This window comes from Oryctolagus cuniculus, chromosome 10 (assembly GCF_051225735.1).
Source record: "Oryctolagus cuniculus isolate XC-2025 breed Fujian yellow rabbit chromosome 10, ASM5122573v1, whole genome shotgun sequence".
Lineage (NCBI taxonomy): Eukaryota > Metazoa > Chordata > Mammalia > Lagomorpha > Leporidae > Oryctolagus > Oryctolagus cuniculus.
In genome coordinates this window covers 54640470-54658581 of record NC_142876.1, presented here as the reverse complement: position 1 = coordinate 54658581, position 18112 = coordinate 54640470, and the positions used below count along the sequence as shown (strand labels likewise).

At 55.8% G+C, this 18112-nt stretch overlaps 1 protein-coding gene across 4 annotated transcripts in view; it reads left to right on the top strand.

The window, feature by feature from the left end:
• CABLES1 (Cdk5 and Abl enzyme substrate 1) overlaps positions 1-18112 on the top strand; it is a 105185-nt gene that overhangs the window by 73861 nt on the left and 13212 nt on the right. For 2 of the 4 annotated variants that reach the window (XM_051851355.3, XM_051851354.3), the window contains 3 exons: positions 11334-11430; positions 12622-12778; positions 13836-13939. The exons of 1 other annotated variant lie outside the window; for it this stretch is intronic. In XM_051851355.3, coding sequence (XP_051707315.1) covers positions 11334-11430; positions 12622-12778; positions 13836-13939 — 358 coding nt within the window. Of the gene's footprint in view, positions 1-7; positions 9743-11333; positions 11431-12621; positions 12779-13835; positions 13940-18112 lie in introns of those variants that run through there. One more of the 4 variants, XM_089305275.1, reaches the window with a different exon arrangement.

Sequence of the window (18112 nt, the reverse complement as noted above, 5' to 3'; positions counted from 1 at the left end):
TTTACAGCGCCAACCTACAGACTGAGCTTAAAGAGCACAAGACAGCTCTGAGGACGTGGAAGCCGTTGGCGGGCTCCAGGATGCTGCTGCTCCTGCTTCACGGTGTCCTGAGCTCACTCACTGAGGGATGACTGAAACGCAGGGCACGCCAGGCGATGCGGCTCAAAGGAGCTCCAGGGTCGGGAGCGCTCCTTGGCTTAGACGGCAGACGTCGCCAGGAGGAGCCTGGAGTCTGCCTGGGCCCGTACGCTTCCCTCTGCCGAAGGGCTGCGCGAGGCGTTCTTCGGACACGACTCTACGTGGGACTCCAGCAGATAACATGGCCAACCACAGCCCTGTTCCGGACAGTCGCAGATGGGGACAAGAAACCCATTGCCCCCTCCATCGGCCTTCACGGCCCCATAGGGAAGACTGCAGCCCCTCCCCTTCCTCGCCCATGGGGCCGGCGCTGTCACTGTGCAGGGTAGGAGGTGGGCATCAGGCAGGATCCGCGGTCCTGGCAGGTTCACCGGCCCTGGCTTGCTCGTCTGTGAAACTGGCTCTGATGTCACCCTTGAGGGGGGTGTCAAGCAGAACGTGAGCTGTGACGTGAGAAAGCTCCCTGCACTGCCGGCTGCCGTCGCTCCTCACCACGTGTTAGCTCCAGCTCCGTTTCTGTCCAGACCCAGAGCACTGTGCTACTCTTTCCAGATCTCTCCCATGGCCACTCCCAGTCTGGCTCACGGTGACTGAGCCAGCAGTGTGGTTCCACGGACACAGCAGGCTCATCTTCAGACCTGCTTTTTGGGGGCTTTAATTTGGTTTTCTCAAGGGTACATGCTTATTAAAAGAAATGAAGAAAATATGTAAAAAAAAAAAAAAATGAAAACAACTAAGTAGTCCCCGCCCCAGACAAAACCCCCGTTAGCGTGTTGGCCTGTTTGCTCCCAGTCTGTTTCTGTCTCGGTGCACAGACTTGTGGGTAGCCTGAAGAGGTGCTTGTCCTATGCGATCTTTCTCGCCACATCCCACCTCTCCCAGCGCGCTGGCGGAAGCCGCTTCGGTGGAGAGGAACAGATGTCGCCCATCTCCTTCACCGTGGCTGCAACATCAGACTCTCCTGTGGCTGTAAGCACTGCTCGGGTGAGCCCTGGAAATTATACCGTTTCTGGGAAGAGTCCCGGCCTTAAAGCAGTTCCTCTCCCCCCAAACTGAGCGTTGCCAAGGCCGGCCTGAATCTCTTTTTGCCTTTTATCCACATTACTCACTGCCTTGTCTTCTCCAGTGTGGATTTGTGGTTTGGCTTGGGACCCTTCACACACAGAATGAGTTGCAAGCAACTTTCTCCACTCTCCTAAATAGGCAGACCGCCACCCCAGCCTCAGTAAAGAGCTCACCCAGCAGCTCCAGTGGGGAACACCGCCCCACCCCTTCCTCCTCCACTGCCACCAATGGGGGAGGGGCCGGAGGGGAAACTCTGGGAGCTACAAAGTCATGTGTGGATTTACTTGGAGAAAGAAGACATCGTGCAAAACGGGAACAGCTTAGGGGAAAGGAGCCTGGAGCCCTGAGAAAGAAAAATTGAGAGAGGAAGGTTGAATCATGTGAACTTGACCTTTAAAATGTTGCTGAGAGGGGCCACTGTCAGAAAGTCAAGCCGTCTGCAATGCCAGTATCCCACAGTGGGTGCCAGTTTGAGTCCCGGCTGCTCCACTTGCAGATCCAGCTCCCTGCTGGGAGAGCAGTGGAAGATGGCCCAAGTACTTAGGCCCCTGCCACCCACATGGGAGACCCAGATGGAACTCCTGACTTAAGCCTGGCCCAGTCCTGACTGCTGCAGCCATTTTGGGAGTGAACCAGTGGATGGAAGATGTGTCGCTCCCTCTCTGTCTTTATCTCTGCCTTCAAATAAATAAATCTTTAAAAAGAAAAAGGAGTTACTGAGGGTCAGCCCCAGAACAGCAAACCAAGCCAGGAACTCGACTTCTGTTTCTTGACCCTCTACACTCAGCCCTTATGCTCCTGGGGCCTGGGCTCGCGCTCGTGCCTTGGGGCTGGTTAGGTTACCGGATGGGCTCCACGGGTGCTATGGGAGCTCATCTCTTCATGCACTGTCTAATGGGTAAGAGCCTGCAGGCTAAGCCCTGCGTTGTACCTGTGCACCAGGAAGCTGGCGCCAGCACTCACGTGCCCTTGATTTCCTGAAACCTCCGGCCGTGGGAGGGAGGTCTGTCGGCACGGAGCCCAGGAGAACGTGGAGTAACTGAGCTGGAAGATTCACACGGAGTCGGTTTCTGTGACGCGTGTGGGTGAAGCCCTTTCAGGTGACCTTGGGTGATCAAATGGTGGTCCCCGGGTCAACTCACCACAAGTGAGCAAGAAAATGGCTCCCCTGCAGGACACAAGGTGTCTCTGGGAGTGTGTGTTTACGTTGTCAGCAGCTCCCACGTGGTGTTTGTGTCCTTAGCTTTTGGCATTGAGATGAGGTCATCGCCTGGGTCCACTTCCTGAGTGTCGATCATTTTGTGACACAGAGAACAGCGTCTTCTATTCTTAGCCACGCGGCCCAAGCGCTCCCTGCCTGGCTCCAGGCCCTTCTCGCCTTCCTCCCCACCCACTCTCTCCAGAAGCATCCCTCTTGGTTGTGGAAAATTACACATTCACAAGCAGCGTGCCTTTCCTCACACCAAGCATATTCCCACACGGAGCCCGAGTCGGGATGATCTCATGCCTGACTCATGCCATTATCTGGCTGTTTGGGGAGCTGCTTTTGGACAGAGCTCGTGGTATAAGCTGTGTGTGCCAGGGGTCTGTGGGGGTCGGCTTCTCTGTGACGTGCTGAGTGGAGGGGACAGGACTTGGAGACCACACGCTGCGGTCGACGCCACTTCCCTCCGTTGGCTGCAGACCTTGTGTTGAGCGGGAACTCTGGGTCCGTTGCGCTCCCCTCTGATCCAAGCAAGCAGGCCTGAGGGCGGCCGCCCTGGACCTGTAGGCACAACTGGGGCGTCTGAAGCCAAGAACAATCCTTGTGTCTTTGAGTTCGTGGATCTGTAATCTCTTAATGAAGAGTGGGTCACAGGTGGCATTTCCTTTCTTCATCCAGCCTTTAAGCTTTGTTTTCTGTGCAGTCTCTCTCTCTCTCTCTCCCCGCCTTTTAGAAGGGCCTAGAAATTCTGTTAATATTTAATGGCTTTTGAATTATTTACACATCAAAGTGTTCAGGCTTTTGTTTTCCTTTAAAGAGCTAGTGCCCAGTGAACTCCTGGCTGGCATTCCAACGTCTTCAGCTTCTGGCACACAAGAGAAATGACCGTGGCCGCAAGTCAGGATAGCCCCATCTTGAAATTAGAAAGCCCTGGAAACTAGTTAATTGGATCACACGGTTTTTCCATCGTCTTCCCAGGTGTTAAGTCTTTAAATGTTGTGTCTGGTTCGTGAACCATGCTCCCCCAGGAGAAGGCCGTGGCTTGAACTTGTTATCTAATAGGGAATCTTGTCTTCCCCATCAAGATCAATTCCGTGCATTATGGCTCCGCGAGCCGCTGGCTGGGCCTCTGCCAGCGAGCCACGGAAAGGGAAACCAAAGGGAAACTGTAAGTGCCGTAAGTGCCGTTGCCTTTCCAAAGGATGCAGGCAGGAGGAGGCCAGCCCCTGAGGAATAGTGACCCAGGGGATCCCTTTGGGGCGCTAAGATGTCAGGACTAGCCATCTGCTTTGATCAGAAGATTCTATAAGTGCGAAATCACATGCATTTGTGGAAGCCGAAGTCAGACAGGGGTCCAAGAGTTTCCGAGCCTGCAGCCACTGGGTGTTCCGGGAAAGCTGTGTGAATTGTAGCAGTACGCCCTGTGAAGGATGAGTCACAGCCCAAAACAAACGCACCTGGTTTTCTGCACCTGCCTTGAGGGCGTACCTGCTGCCCGGCTCTCTCCCTAAGGGCCCTTTCATCTCTCCTTTGAATCCCTCCCCCACCTCTCCCCAGCCCCTGCCTGATTCCTCTCCATCCACTCCCCCATCCCTGTGGGCCAGCTTCAAACATCCATCTTTGTTTTCAAGGAAAAAAAAAAGCTCTGTGTGCTGGATTTTCAAAATGTACTTGTTGCATGTGGCCTCTGCAGACAGCAGCAAACCCACGTAGAATGAGAAGCGAGCTTTTATGGGTAAAGGAGTGCCCTCTGTGCATTACCCAGAGCAGCGTGAGAGAAGGAGTCAGACCCCATGTGCCGTGTGGTCCACAGTCCGTGCCAGTGGCCCAGACGCAGGGTGTCTGAAAATGAGAGCTTTTCTCACCCAGCGGGCCCGTTCATCTCATGGGACAAGCCGTGGTGCTTCAACTTTAATACACACGACTTAGACCATATCCATTGAAGGTATTTGAATTTGCTTCTCCTCCAGTTTTTCAAGGAGGTGGAATATAAATGAATATTTGAACCCTAGGTAAAAATAATCAGGCATTTTCGTAGAATTGAAAAGTCCAACTTGATGGCACTTTTCATTCCCCTGCTCTGCGGTCCCAGGCTCTCCGGCTCTGTCTCCCTGAGCTGCAGGTGAATGGTTGCCCTGGAGCCCAACAGATGCTTCTGTTTCCATACACCTATTTAATGAGAATCCAGTGATCTTGGGAAGAAAACATTGAGATCATGATTACACTGGGACTTCTGCATAGCTCTTTTTCTCTGCATTTTTTTTGTTTGATTGATTGATCTTGAGAGCCAGAGATAGAGTTCTCATCTGCTGGTTCACTCCCTAGATTCCCACAGTACCTTAAACTAGCTTACACTAGAGCAGTCCAATTGATAGATTTTGAGAGCCAATGCTGGTTTGTTCTACAGTTTCCCACAATAGCTTAAGCTAGAGCATTCCGGAGCCAGGAGCTCAATCCAGGTCAACCACATTGGTGGCAGAGACCCAACTACTTGAGCCATCACCTGCAGTATCCCAATGTCGACCTTATTAGGAGACCAGAATAAGGAGCAGAGCCGGGACTCAAACCCAGGTACGCAGATCTGGGATGTAGGTGTCACAACCACTAAGCAAATGCCCACCCCTGGAGGTTTGGAACTGGATGAGTCTACCACTCAGAATTCCTTTCTAGGGTTGACTCCAACTCTCTAGGCTTCTGAAAGATTGGGACAGGAAAGACCCCAGGTCTCTGGCTAGCGGCTGTGCACTCAGTGTGAGGCCCAAGGACCCGGTTATGTGTAACGTTAGGTGGCACAGTGTGAAGTGGCTGTTCGTGTGGGTCAGACATGTCCACAGAGGAAGTTTCCTGTGGTTCACGTTACTATCAGGAAGTTTTGATGATGCAAATCAGAATGTGGCACTGAGAAAAATCAACCCAGAGAACTATGTCCTGCGCTAGGTAAAAGATGCTTCATTTTTCAGATCCCGAGAGTCTTAGCTACACAGATGGAAAAGACAGGGAAAGAAGCTGACGTTAGAGACGGCCTAAACGAGAGCCGCGGTCCCTTCTGTGGCCCTGTGACCGGGCAGCGTCTGTGTGCATGCTCTGCTCGCTCTCTTTTTTTTTTTTTTTTTTTTAAGATTTATGTATTTGAAAGGCAGAGTTACAGAGAGGGAGAGAAAGATCTTGCATCTGCTGGTTCTCTCCCCAAATGGCCATGTGTCTCCCACGGGTGGCAGGAGCCCAAGCACTTGGGCCATCTTCCACTGCCTCTTCCACTGCCTTCTCAGGAGCATTAGCAGGGAGCTGGAAGGGAAGTGGAGCAGCTGGGGCTTGAACTGGTGCCCGTATGGGATGTCGGCATCCTAAAAGGTGCCACAGTGCCAGCCCCACCGCATAGCAGCTGTGAGCTGGAGAAGGCGTCTTCCAGAAGCTGGGCGAGAAGAGGCGTGGAGAAGTGTGTCCTGCACCACCATGGAGCAGTCGTGTTTCCAAGCAGCTGTGATATTTGTTACCGCCTAGTGAAGGTTTTAGGGTAGGAATGAAGCGGCTCTGAGTGCACCAGCTGTGGTATGCAGAGGAGCGCTTTTCTTCTTTCTCCCAGTCTGAATATGACCCGTTCGTGCCCGCTGCACATGTGAAGGGACAGTCAGAGTCATCCCTCCAGGCCTCACCCGCCTCCCCAGCACCCAGCAGAGGAAGGGCCTGCAGGCTCCCCTGCTGCCCTTTGCTCACCTGCGTGCTCGGGCCCCGCCCACACCATGTCAGCCCCTCCGGGCAGAAAGGCCTGCCACTCTGTGAGTTGTGAAATTTTGTGGCATCTCAGGGCCCAGTTTGCAAAGTGCTGAGTGTGGACCCCAAGGCCATCACTTCCCTCCCCACAGAGAGAGGAACCCCACTGTGCTGGCTCCCTCTGCAGGGTCCTGCCTCCCCCACCCCCTCTCCTTACCACACCTCCTGTGGTCTGTGCCATGAGCTGAGCCTTCTCTGTAAGCGTCCCCAGGACCACAGGCGGGAAACGGCCAGGCCGTGGGAAGAAAACTGGGAGGCCAAATCCAAGTCATTAGATGCATGACCCATGACCGTGGAAAGTTATGAATGAATGATAGCCAACATCCTGACAAGCAGGCCGGCTCAGCCTAGCTATCGTAGCTGTTTACGTTTATGGTCAAAGAAATGAGATAAAATTAGAAATTGAGTTTCTCAGTCATTGGGGCACATGTCGGAGGCTCAGTTGCCACGTGTGCGTCCAGTGGCCCCAGATGGGACAGCACGCATGGAGAACGTGCCCACCAGCAACGGTCCTGGGCGCACTGGGCAGCAGTGGGCTGTGTTCCAGGAGCACTCGAGGGTGCACCTGCCACTCTTCTTTTCAACTGTCCTTTTTAAAATGTTTTTACTTATTTGAAAGACAGAGTGACAGATTTTCCACCCACTGGTTCACTGCTGAATTGACTCAGACAGTCAGGACTGAGCCAAGCTGAAGCCAGCAGCCAGGAACTCCAGTCAGTTCCCCCATGTGGGGATCAGGGGCCCGAGTACTTGAGCCATCTCCTCCTGTCTCCCAGGCACATTAGCAGGAAGCTGGATCGGAAGCACAGTAGCTGAGACTCGGGCCAGCACTCTGATATGGGATGCCCGTGTCCTAAGCAGCAGCTTAGTCTGCCGCACCACAACTCCCACTCGTTTCTTTTTTTGCTCGGCTCGGCCTTAGGTAGCTGGAAAGGAGAACGCTGTGCGTGGGCAGCAGTGGCTGCAGTGAGTCACGTTTAACCCTCCAGAGAGTGGTTCCTGCAGGGAAGGTGCGGTGGAGCCTTGCCCAGCCCTCTTTTTCTGTCCGGTAGTCCCAGGCAGCCCTGGGGCACTTGGAAGATCCACTGGGTCTAGGAATCTATTATTTGCTTGCTTGCTTTCACTTGAGACACAGAAATAGAGCTCCCATTTGCTAGTTCACTCCCCAGCCGGAAGCCAGCAGCTCAGTCCAAGTCTCCTCCTTGGGCAGGGGTGCAGCCACACAGGAGCCATCCCTGCTGCCTTCCGGTGCCACATCAGAAGGAAACTGGAGTCGGGAGGCTGGAGGCATGCGTCGAACCCTGGCACGCCAATGAGGGGTGCCAGTGGCTTACAGGCTAGTCTCCCCATTTCTTAAAATAGAGTTTATATGAACTCACAGAGTACTTTTTAAATTTTTTTTGCTCTGGGTCCATTTTCCATGGGGGAGGTCCCTAGAAGGGAGGCTGTATGGAAAGAGGCCTGGCTGGTTTGGTGCTGTCCACTGAGAGGTGCCCATTCAGCAGCAGGCAGACAGCTGGAAGGGGCCGTGGGAAGCACGTGTATCACCTGCCACCCTTACAGACCTGCACTGGTGATGCAGCCAGGGGCCAGGCTCCCTCTGCTCATGACCACTTCCTTCTGCGCCCTTACATCTTGGACGTGGTACAGACAGGACACGGAGATGGATTGGGACTGTCCCTGCCTGCAGCAGTGCTGGGTCTAGGAGCACTATTTAAAAAGTCTGACTTAAGTCAGAATTAAAGGAAGAGACAGAGCAGAAGAGATTTTTCCATCCACTGGCTCACTCCCCAAATGGCCACGATGGCCAGGGTTGGGCCGGACCACTCTGAAACCAGGAGCCAGGAATTCCATCTGGGTCTCCTACATGGGTGACAGGGGCCCAAGGGCTTGGACCATCTTCTGCTGCCTTCCCAGGTGCATGAGCAAGGAGCTGGATTGGAAGTAGAGCAGCCAGGGTGCGAACCGGTGCCCATGTGGGATGCCAGTGTTGCAGGCATCCGCTTAGCCCATTGCACCACAGCGCCAGCCCTGGGAGCACTCTTAGTGCAGGCTCCCCTTGCTACTCCTTACTTGCCTTGGCCATGTCACCCTGTGAAGGTGTTCCCTGCTGATCCGTTGATTTCAGCCCTAAACAGTGCACTCGGTCACTCTGTCTGGCAAAGTGGAAACGAGGAGGAAATTGTCTGGGAGTTGGGGATCTGAGAACGTGGGCGCTGGCTTGGCTCTGGGAAAGCAGGGAGTCTGTGGAGCTTCAGCGACACTGGAGGTCACCCCAGCTCAGCTTCCACCACCCCCCACCCCCCCTGCTGTGGTCACTGTCCTTGCTTTCTACCTGCCACGGGTATCTTTGTCTCCTTGCCCTGTGCAAGCTTTGCTTTGAAGGAATTTCGCCTTCAGAGTGCCCTGATGCGTCCATCATCTCCATCCTTAATTGCTTCAGGAAGTCTTCTGAGCGTCGCCCTGGGTTGCTCCTGCAGCAGACTGAGTGGCAGAGCACTCGAGCAGGTGGCCTTGTGGCTCTCAACAGTGCCACAGCGCTCAGTGACCTCCCTGAGCCCTGCCCTGCTCTGGTCTGCTGGGTCTCTGCAGCAGCTGGCCTGAGGTCAGCCCTGGGTGTGTAAACTGATGTGATGACTTCAATAGCCTGGACCTCGCAGCCCTCAGGGAGCGTGGTCCCGGTCAGGCACCTGTCCGCGTCCCTCCGTTGCTCAGCTTGTTTTTGGTGCCCTCGTTTGGGTGGCATGCAGCTTCTAGCTGCGTATTTACAATCCTCTGACTTACTGGTCTTGTGCTGTCCTTCGGGGTGAGTGGGATCTGCAGTTACCTTGAGTCATTTGCAGCCTAATCACTGAATAGGGTGGGGGTAGCAGGTGAGAGAAGCACTCATTAAAGTAATCCTGTTGGGGCCGGTGCTGTGGTGTAGCAGGTAAAGCCACCGCCTGCAGTGCCAGCATCCTACATGGGCACCGGTTTGAGTCCCGGCTGCTCCACTTCCGATCTAGCTCTCTGCTATGGCCTGGGAAAACAGCAGAGGATGTCTAAGTCCTTGGGCCCCTGCACCCACGTGGGAGACCCGAAAGAAGCTCCTGGCTTCGGATTGGCCCAATTCTGGCCATTGCAACCGTTTGGAGAGTGAATCAGTGGATGGAAGACCTCTCTCTCTCCCACTCACTCTGCCTCTGCCTCTCTGTAACTCTGTTTGAAGCAGATAAATCTTTTTTTTTTTTTTTTTTTTTTTGGACAGGCAGAATGGACAGTCAGAGAGACAGAGAGAAAGGTCTTCCTTTGCCATTGGTTCACCCTCCAATGGCCGCCGCGGCCGACGCATCGTGCTGATCCGAAGGCAGGAGCCAGGTGCTTCTCCTGGTCTCCCATGGGGTGCAGGGCCCAAGGACTCGGGCCATCCTCCACTGCACTCCCTGGCCACAGCAGAGAGCTGGCCTGGAAGAGGGGCAACCGGGACAGAATCCGGCGCCCCGACCGGGACTAGAACCCGGTGTGCCAGTACCGCAAGGCGGAGGATTAGCCTATTGAGCCGCAGCGCTGGCCATAAATAAATCTTTTAAAAAATAGCAGGATTACTTTACATTATTGAGAGTCAAAGAACCAAAAACCCACCTCTAACTTCCAGCTTGGAAGCCAGGAGGGTTGACGGCTTGCTGTGCCTCTGCGAGACTTTGCTGGCTCTAAAAGGGACTCCAGAGACGTTCTGAGGCTGGCAGCGCAGCAGCCACCCTAGGAGGTGACTTGAAAAAGGCCGCACTTCGTAGTACAGAGGTCCTGGGTATGTGTTTTAAAAATGGTCACTCATCAGCCTGGGATCAGGGAGCCAGTTCCTCCAAGGAAGGCCCAGAGACTGGGACCCTGCTCAGCACACAAAGTCGGGGAGCCCCGGGCCCTCCTCTGTGGTTAGGGGCGGCCTCCTCCTCTCTCTCCCCTCCACTCAGCTCACTCCCTTCTTTTCATCCAATCACTTTGCCTTTAGATTTGATCTGTTCTTGCACCGGCTGTTGGAGAGGACCCTCGATGCAGGCTGCCCAGCAAGGATGCTGTGGGCTGAGGGGATCTACTGAGAAGCACTGTGTCCAGCGCAGAGACGGGAGCTGAACACGGCCTCTCCCCCAGAGTAGCTGCGAGCCCAGATCCCATGATTCCAAAAATCCCATGTCTGGGATCCAATGTCTGGGGCGGGGAGCTGGGCTGCAGTTTGGCCCCCATCCTCCCCTACCTCTGGTGATTGGGATAGGCAGCCGCGTCAGGGAACTCCTGCAAGGGAGGGGAGCTGCGGGCATGCTATGGCACCCGGCTCCTCCGAGGCAGTGTGATGTGCCCGCAGGAAGCCTGGCTACGTAAAGCACAGCAGCCCGCACCCCACGTGACTGTGGCGAGCTGGGCCTCGGGCTCCTCTGCCAAGCAGAGCGACCACGGTAGCACCGGTCCCAGGGGTCAGCCAGGCAGCTTTAAGAACCCAGCAGCTGGAGCTCCAGGGTCGTTTCTGAGAGCTCAGGACCTCGCTGGGCAGGAAGGGATGCCTGACACCCCCTGGCTTCTGAGCCTGGCCTTCTGTCCGCTTGGGTTTCATGTAAGTGTCCGGGGGTGAAACAGGAAGTGCCCAGAGCATCACTGGCAAGGTCAAAGGGCCGCCCCGTCCGCCGGGGCCACCTGCTCGTTGTGTCGGTCCGCGTGTCCTCACTGCAGTACTGCCAAGGAGCTTCTTGGGAAGGTGATGTTTGCTTCTGCTCACGGTTCAGGGTCTCAGTTCAGGGTCTGGCACGTTGTGGTGGGTGCAGAGGAGCAAGCACGTGGCGATCCAGCGAGCAGAGAAAGAGCTTAGGCTGAACTTGAGAACTCAAGCAATAATCAACTTACACATCAACCACCCTCCAAGGACACGCACACCCCCAGTGACCTAAGCACCTCCCACCAGACGCATCTCTCAGATGCCACACTTGGCTCAAGTGTTCACTCTTAATCCATCAGCCATGAACATTAAGGCATCAGAGTTTAAACATCTGTGAGTTTTGGGGAGACACGTCCTGCCGTGCCCATGACAGCCATCTCCATCAGTGTGACTGCGGTGTCTCGCGCTGTGAACATCGTGGCTCCTTGGGGTACACACAAAAGCATTTTTCCTTTGGCCTGTCCTCCCCAGGGACTTGAAGCTGGATGGAGGGAAGCCATCAGCAGGTGCCATGAGCTTGAAAGAGATCATTGGTCTTGAAGGTGTGGAGCTGGGTGCTGATGGGAAGGTAAGGCTGCCTGGCTTCCGGCCCCCAGCCCCCGGCTCTGTGCCGATACCATGTGAGGGGGCCAAGTCTGGAGCAGGTTCCTGGGTGAGGGCTGATGCCTGCCCCAGCTTCCCCCATGTGTGCACGGAAATCCACCAGGCTAGGGATTCCAGAGCAGCAAGGGGGGCGTTCCCAGGGTCTGACGGGTATTTCCGTGCCAGCTGATTGAGCAACACTTGGAAGTCTGGCACCCAGGCCTGCACCGGTGTTGCAGGAGCGGGTGGTGGGGTTGAGCGTCCATTTACCGACGCTATCAGAGAGCAGCTGTCTGGCTGCTGGAAGGTGCTTTGGCTTCCCGTGGTCCGGAAAAGCCGAGAGTCCCTCAGCCCGATGCGTGACCACCAAGCAACAGGGCTGTCACCTTCCTCTCATCACCCATGCAGTGAGCCACTAGGCTGACATCTGAGGTAGGGCAAGGTTGAAAGATGAACTTGACTTTTCTTAGTGCTGGGCCAGGAAGTCCTCATACACCCTCTCCAGGCCTGTTCTGGCAATGATAGAAGCATTTCCTGGTGCACTTGGCTTGCGAATGAGGCTGCTGGGGTGACAGATGACTCTCTTCGCCGCCGCCCCCAGAGCAGCCAGCCAGTCACCCCAGGGTCTAAGCGACGCCATCTCTGATATAGGTGGAGGTCGGAGGTGGGGAAGGCGTTGGAGGCCCCTCCCCCATGCAGGTGTAAGGGAATGCACTGTTCAGTCTTCATTCCCAAGGGCTAAGTATCCTAGGCCCGAGGGGTTGGAGTTGAGCGTTCCCTTGCAGCCTCTGCCAGAGGCCCCACCCTTATCAGAGACTCCGTGGCGTGGCCTGGTGTGTTCAGGAATTCTGCGCTTGGCAGATGATAAAAAGCAGTTCCACGGTGCCTCGCGTGCTGCCCAGCACCCCGGCAGGCTCGATGTAGCACCGCGTCTCAAGCACGTGGTATTTCTGCCACGTCACAGGGAGAGTTGCGTCAAGAGGGACCAATGAAAACAACGCACAGCCTCAGATTAGTTCAGGTTAGCACAGAGAAGAAAAGTAGCTTCATTTTTCAGATCGTGTAGATTTAGAATGGAGAAAGCAGACCTGTCCTTGGGGTGGCGAGCAGGGCTTAGAGTGCCAACCAGCCGTTGCCTGGCAGTAATCCCCATCCTGTTTTTATCTCCGCCTTTTAGACTGTTTCTTATACCCAATTTCTGTTACCCACAAATGCCTTCGGGGCCCGGAGAAATACCATAGACTCCGCCTCCTCCTTCTCCCAGTTCCGTAACCTGAGCCACCGCAGCCTCTCCCTAGGCCGGGCAAGCAGCACCCAGGGGAGCCTCGACACAGGTAACCTCTGCCCTGCTGGTCTGGGTAGCTTGTGGCGGGAAAGTGCCCCGGTTTGCAGCGTGGACTGGGGCTCCCTGTGTGCAGACTGGGGGACAGACAGGTGCACACAGAGAGTGAGCTCCTCCGGCAGGTGACACAGCTTTGAGGGAAGCCCTGATCCTGGGCTGGGCGGGCCCTGCCAGGCCACGGGCGACCGTCTCCCTGGTCAGAGGCCTCAGCGGCCCAGGCCCTGGGTCTCTGCCTGGAGAAGCACCAAGGCCCTGTGCACCATGCAGAGACAGTGGCTGCTCTTCCACTTTCCTCAGCCACTCCTGCTCCTCTCCGTGTTCCCTCAGTGCTATCCCACATTTGCAGAATGCATTCTTGGTTTGTTTGGTTTTTTTAATCATTGGTCCCTGAAGTGAGGAATCAGCTGTGAGACCTTCCTTGGAAAGTCCTATGGAAGTGGGGGAGCCAAGCCAGCTGCTGAAGGAAGACTTGGGCACCTCCAGCAGTGCCACTGCAAGCCTTTGTACAAATTGGCACAAGGGAGAAAGCCGTGGTGCAAAGCCGTGTCTCCTCTCGGGGAAGTCCCCCTGGGGGCTGTAGCAAGCCCTGTCCCCGTGTTCAGCCACCTCTGGTCAGGGACAGCCCCGTGCCTTGTGGCCGCCCTGGTTTGTGCTCACGCAGACCCAAGATCCTGCCCAGAAACCTTTGCACCAAGTAGCGCTTCTCAGATGGCCGGGATGGAGGCTGGAGGCTCATTGATGTGCAAGTTCAACAAAGGAGCGTTTGCAGGCCGCGTTCTGTGTCTGCAAAGTGCTGGCTGCGCGCAGGGTCTCCTGGGTCAGGGAAATGAACTCATCGTTTTCTAAAATGGAAAATATGTCAGAACGGTAAGAATGTGGTGAGCGCTCTTGCGGGGGGACACACCTCAGTGGCACGCAGAGCGCCACTGGTCAGAGCCAGCCACCTGATGTTAGGCTGAGCGCCTCTCCTCATTCTCACCGTGCCTCTCCCAGCCGCCTCTCTTTGGAGGGCCCCGGCCCCTAATTATCGTTTTGCGTATGATCTTCAGGTAGTGACCTGGGAGACTTTATGGACTATGACCCAAATCTCTTGGATGACCCCCAGTGGCCTTGTGGCAAGCACAAGCGAGTTCTGATCTTTCCTTCGTACATGGTGAGTAGCGGCGGGCGGGTGCTGGGTTTGCTTGCGCCTGGGCCACCCTGGAGTAGCTTGGAGCGGGCTTGCTTGTGTCAGTAGGCGGGGGCTGGGGCTGCTTTGGAGACTGGGGGACTTCCTGGCGGAGCTCCCCAGTGTGACTGCTCATGGAAACATGGTTGCCTGCCCTGTGTCCAAAGGCCGGGTAGCCAGTGTTGGTGAAGCCCACTGACTCGGGTCCGGGGACCCTCCCCTGAAGGGCAGTGATGAGCTTATACATCCACAGACCCCGCTGGGGGACCACCAGGCCCATCCCTGGGAGCCCCGAGTTCAAGTCCAGCTCTATCTGGAGCTGGTCACAGGCCTCCACGTGTGCTCCGAGCAAACGTTTGGCACCGGACTTGGGGATGACAGAATTATCTCTTGGGAAAGTAAAAGTAGGACACCGTGGGTGTCCACTGCAGAGCCTTTCCTCGCTGTTTTTATTTCGCGGACTCCTCATGTTTTTCCCTTTGTGTCATTTTGGGCTCCGCTGCTAGCTGACCACCATTCCCCAGCACCGAGGGCTGCCATTTCAGCTGACCACAGAGAGCCCTGTGGACGCTCGGGAGGGGAGCAGGGTAGGGGGAACATGGTGGGGGAGGGAGACAGGCAGCGCCACACTTCCTGCCCGGTTGCCCCCATCTGCCCAGCCTGTGCTGTTCTCGGGAGCCCTCCCCTCCCCGGTGGCCGGGTGTGCCAGCCCCTTGTCCTTTCCTCTGCTCTTGTGTCTGCAGACGCCGGACTAGGAACCCACCCGAAGGGCACCCAGGTCCTTTCTTGCAGCTCCCGGCTGCTTGTCAGGGGAACACCAGGCAGGACTCCCCCTTGCTGGTTACTCTCTGCATAGGTCCCCTGGGGATTGGTTCAGAGGTCAGAGGTCAGCCTCACAGGCCACATGGCAGCAGAAGGAATTGCCAGGGGGCAGTGGGGTCCTCCTTCACCACACGTGTCCCCCAGCTCGTAACAGAGCAAAACCACCAGTGTTAATGGGTGCTTTGCCCACTCTGATCTGTTCATTTAGCACATAGTAGGTGTTCAGTAAATGGCCAGGCTCCTTGCTCCTCATGCTGATGTTAAAGAAAGAATAATGGAAAGGTTGTCACTAAGCATTTTTTAAAGATTTATTTTTTGTTTGTTTGAAAGGCAGAGTTAGAGAGGGAGGGGGAGACGAGAGAGAAATCTCTCTGCTGGTTCACTCCCCAGATGGCTATACTGGCTGCAGCTGGTCCAGACCAAAGTCAGGAGCCAGGAGTTTCCTCCAGGTTGGGCAGGGCCCAAGCACGTGGGCCATTCTCTGCTGCTGTCCCATTTGCATTAGCAGAGAGCTAGATTGAAACTGGAGCAGCTGGGAATCGAACTGGCACCCATATGAGATGCCAGTACTGCAGGCAGTGGCTTTACCCACTATGCCACAGCGCCGGCCCTACCACAAATCGATTTTTATGCTTTATTTACTAAGGAACTGAGGAAGGTTTTCATGGTTAACAGGAAATGAGGCCTGAGGCTAGACCTCCTGGCTCAAGGCTCCTTTTGTCTAGCCTGGTCATCTCTGAATCCCACACCCCTCAGAAGTCAGCAGAACTGCTGACCTGGGGGCGGGGCATAAAAATGGTGAATAGATTTCTGGGGAACCGGGGGAACCAGAAGGTGTGTGCTGTTACTTGTGATTGACATGGGTGTGGCTCTTCTGTGGGCGTGCTGTGTGTGGTCATGACATTGTCCTGCCCTTGGACGGGCGTGGTGTCAGATCCAAGTTTCTGTCCCTTGAAGTGAACGCAGGCACCGTGAGCTTTGACTTTTTGGGCCGCAGTGCCTGTGCGTGTGCAGCTGCGCCTGCTTGGACAGCGCGCGCTGTAGCACACTTGCCCAGTCAGCACACGCATCCTGCCCACCTCCTTCCCTGCTCCCAAGGGGATCGCGTCTCCTGTGGCCACCCTAGTCCCCCAGCCCTGCAGCCAGTGTTTCCTGTGGTAGTCTGTTCTAGAGAATGACATGGCTCATGAACCCCATTTCCCCGGCAGCCCTGCGTCTCCTGTTCTGGCCACAGAACGCCGTACTTTGATACAATGTGGGAAATCCACTTTTTCCTGTTAGTGGGTGGTTGACCGTGCACTGCGTGTTGCAGAGAGCCTCAGCCTGCTTCCTGGAGGCCTCCCTCCTGGAAGCAGGTGTGGCTCACAGGGCATTTCTTGCATATTTGCCTTGAAACTTGTGGTCTCGAGGGCCAGGCTTTTCATTTTTGCTCACTTGCTTCATTTTCCTGTGTTGGGTAACAGGTACAGAATTTGTACATTCAGCAAGGCTTGGTTGCAGCCCTACTGTGTGCCGGGCTGGGTGCTTCCTTATTAGGTGGAGAACTAAGCAATCACATTCTCCACTCCCCTTGTCCTTAGAGTAAGGGGGAGGTCAGGCAACAAACAGGGAGCCCTTTAAATCACTGTGGTCCTGGGAAAGTGGCAGGAGGTGTGGGGGGGCGGAGGGGGGTTCTGGGGGAAGGGGGGTTCTAATGGCCGGAGGAACTGGCATTGAAGGTGAGGTTATGGAGTGAGAAGTGGCTCTCTGGAGTGTGAGAGAGGCTGAGTTATGTGTAAAACTGCCTTTCACTCGACACAGGCACACAACAGGCAGGGACAGGGATGGCTCGGGGAGTGGTGACCCTGACAAACCCAGCCCCGGGGTACACGAGCTGCACCGGTAGTTGGTAGTCAGCCTCCAAGAGCTACAGGTTTATTCGAGCCAAGTTGTCAAAGGCCTTCTTTAAAAGGCCCCGGGCACCTATGACCCCCGGGAGGGCGTGGGGAGCTGCACCTGGGACAGAGCCAGCTTGGGTCAGCACATTCCCCGGCCGTTGCTGGCAGGGCGCCAAGCCCCATCCCTGTGAAGCCAGGCTACGTGCCTCGGGAGCAGTCCTGCAGGTCACAGCCTGGCTCTGTTCGCAACCCCAGCCGCTGAGGCCCACTTCCTGGGGTCCTGCTGTCGCCTCCTGTCTGCCTCAAGCCCCCCAGGCAGTCCAGGTTAGGCCCAGCTGGGCCACAGGGCTGACATCGTGGGAGCTGGTGTGCAGTGTGTTGGGGGCGGGGTGGATTGCAGGTTTGAGGTGTCTCGGAGGCCTCTGCTAAGCCACGTAGCCCTGAGAGCGCCGAGCGAATCCTTCCACCCTTCAGATCCCGCTGCAGCCCGGGGACGTGGGATTGCTGCCACCCGTGCACCTGTTAACAATTCCCCGTGTGATGCAGGTGGTACACGTCAGTCCCCTGGGCAAGCTTCCTCTGGCAGTGGCCCAGCTGTTCCGGCTTCTGTCCGGGAACCTCCTGTAAATGGCATCCATGGGCGGGGATTCTTGGTTTTTCTTTGCCCCACTGCTGCTTTTGCACAGTGAGCCTCTGTGAGAGCGGCCAGCAGCCGTATCTGTGAGCCGCTGGGTGTTTGCTGGGTGCTGTTGGATGTCCCCGGTTTATTTCTCTGGTCGGGGCTGGCCCAGGGTGGGGACATTGCAGGTCCTGCTGCCCTGAGTGTTCTCGCCGTTGCTTTGTGGGCATGTGTTTTCCTTTTTCGGGGTAAATTCCTAGAAGTGAGACTTCTAGGTCCTAGAGCCAGAGGTATTAACCAGCCAGACCAGCATCCATGTTTGTTCCAAGTGCAGTGTGAAAAGGCCACTCACTGCTGCCATTCGGACCTGCCGGCCAGCTGGAAACTTCCAGAAGGGCTCCCTTTTAAAACTGACTTCGTTTCCTACTCACCTTTGGCGGTTTTAAGCTGCAGGCCGCACCCACTCCTGACCCATGTGAGATGCTGAACTCAGACAAAATTCCCAGGGTGGGCTCACAAACCACATCACCTCTGCCCCACAAGGCTTGGTCTCCAGGTGTCTAAAAGGTGGCCCTGGAGCCTGGCAGGCAGGAGGCCCCGAGTTGGAGCTGCCACCGCGGCTCCTGATGCGTGCGAGCACCGCTCCGCTGCAGGCTGCTGATGTATCGTCCGAGCCAGGCTACACTCTCCCGCGGCCGTGTTCTCTTCTTTCTTGCTTTCCCCTTTATGGGTGTGGGGAGCAGTTAGGAGAAAATAAGCGAGAGAGCTGAGATAGTGCCAACAGAATCAACGTAACCTGAACGGATTCCTGGGCCAGGAGGAAACTCTCACTGCCAGCAT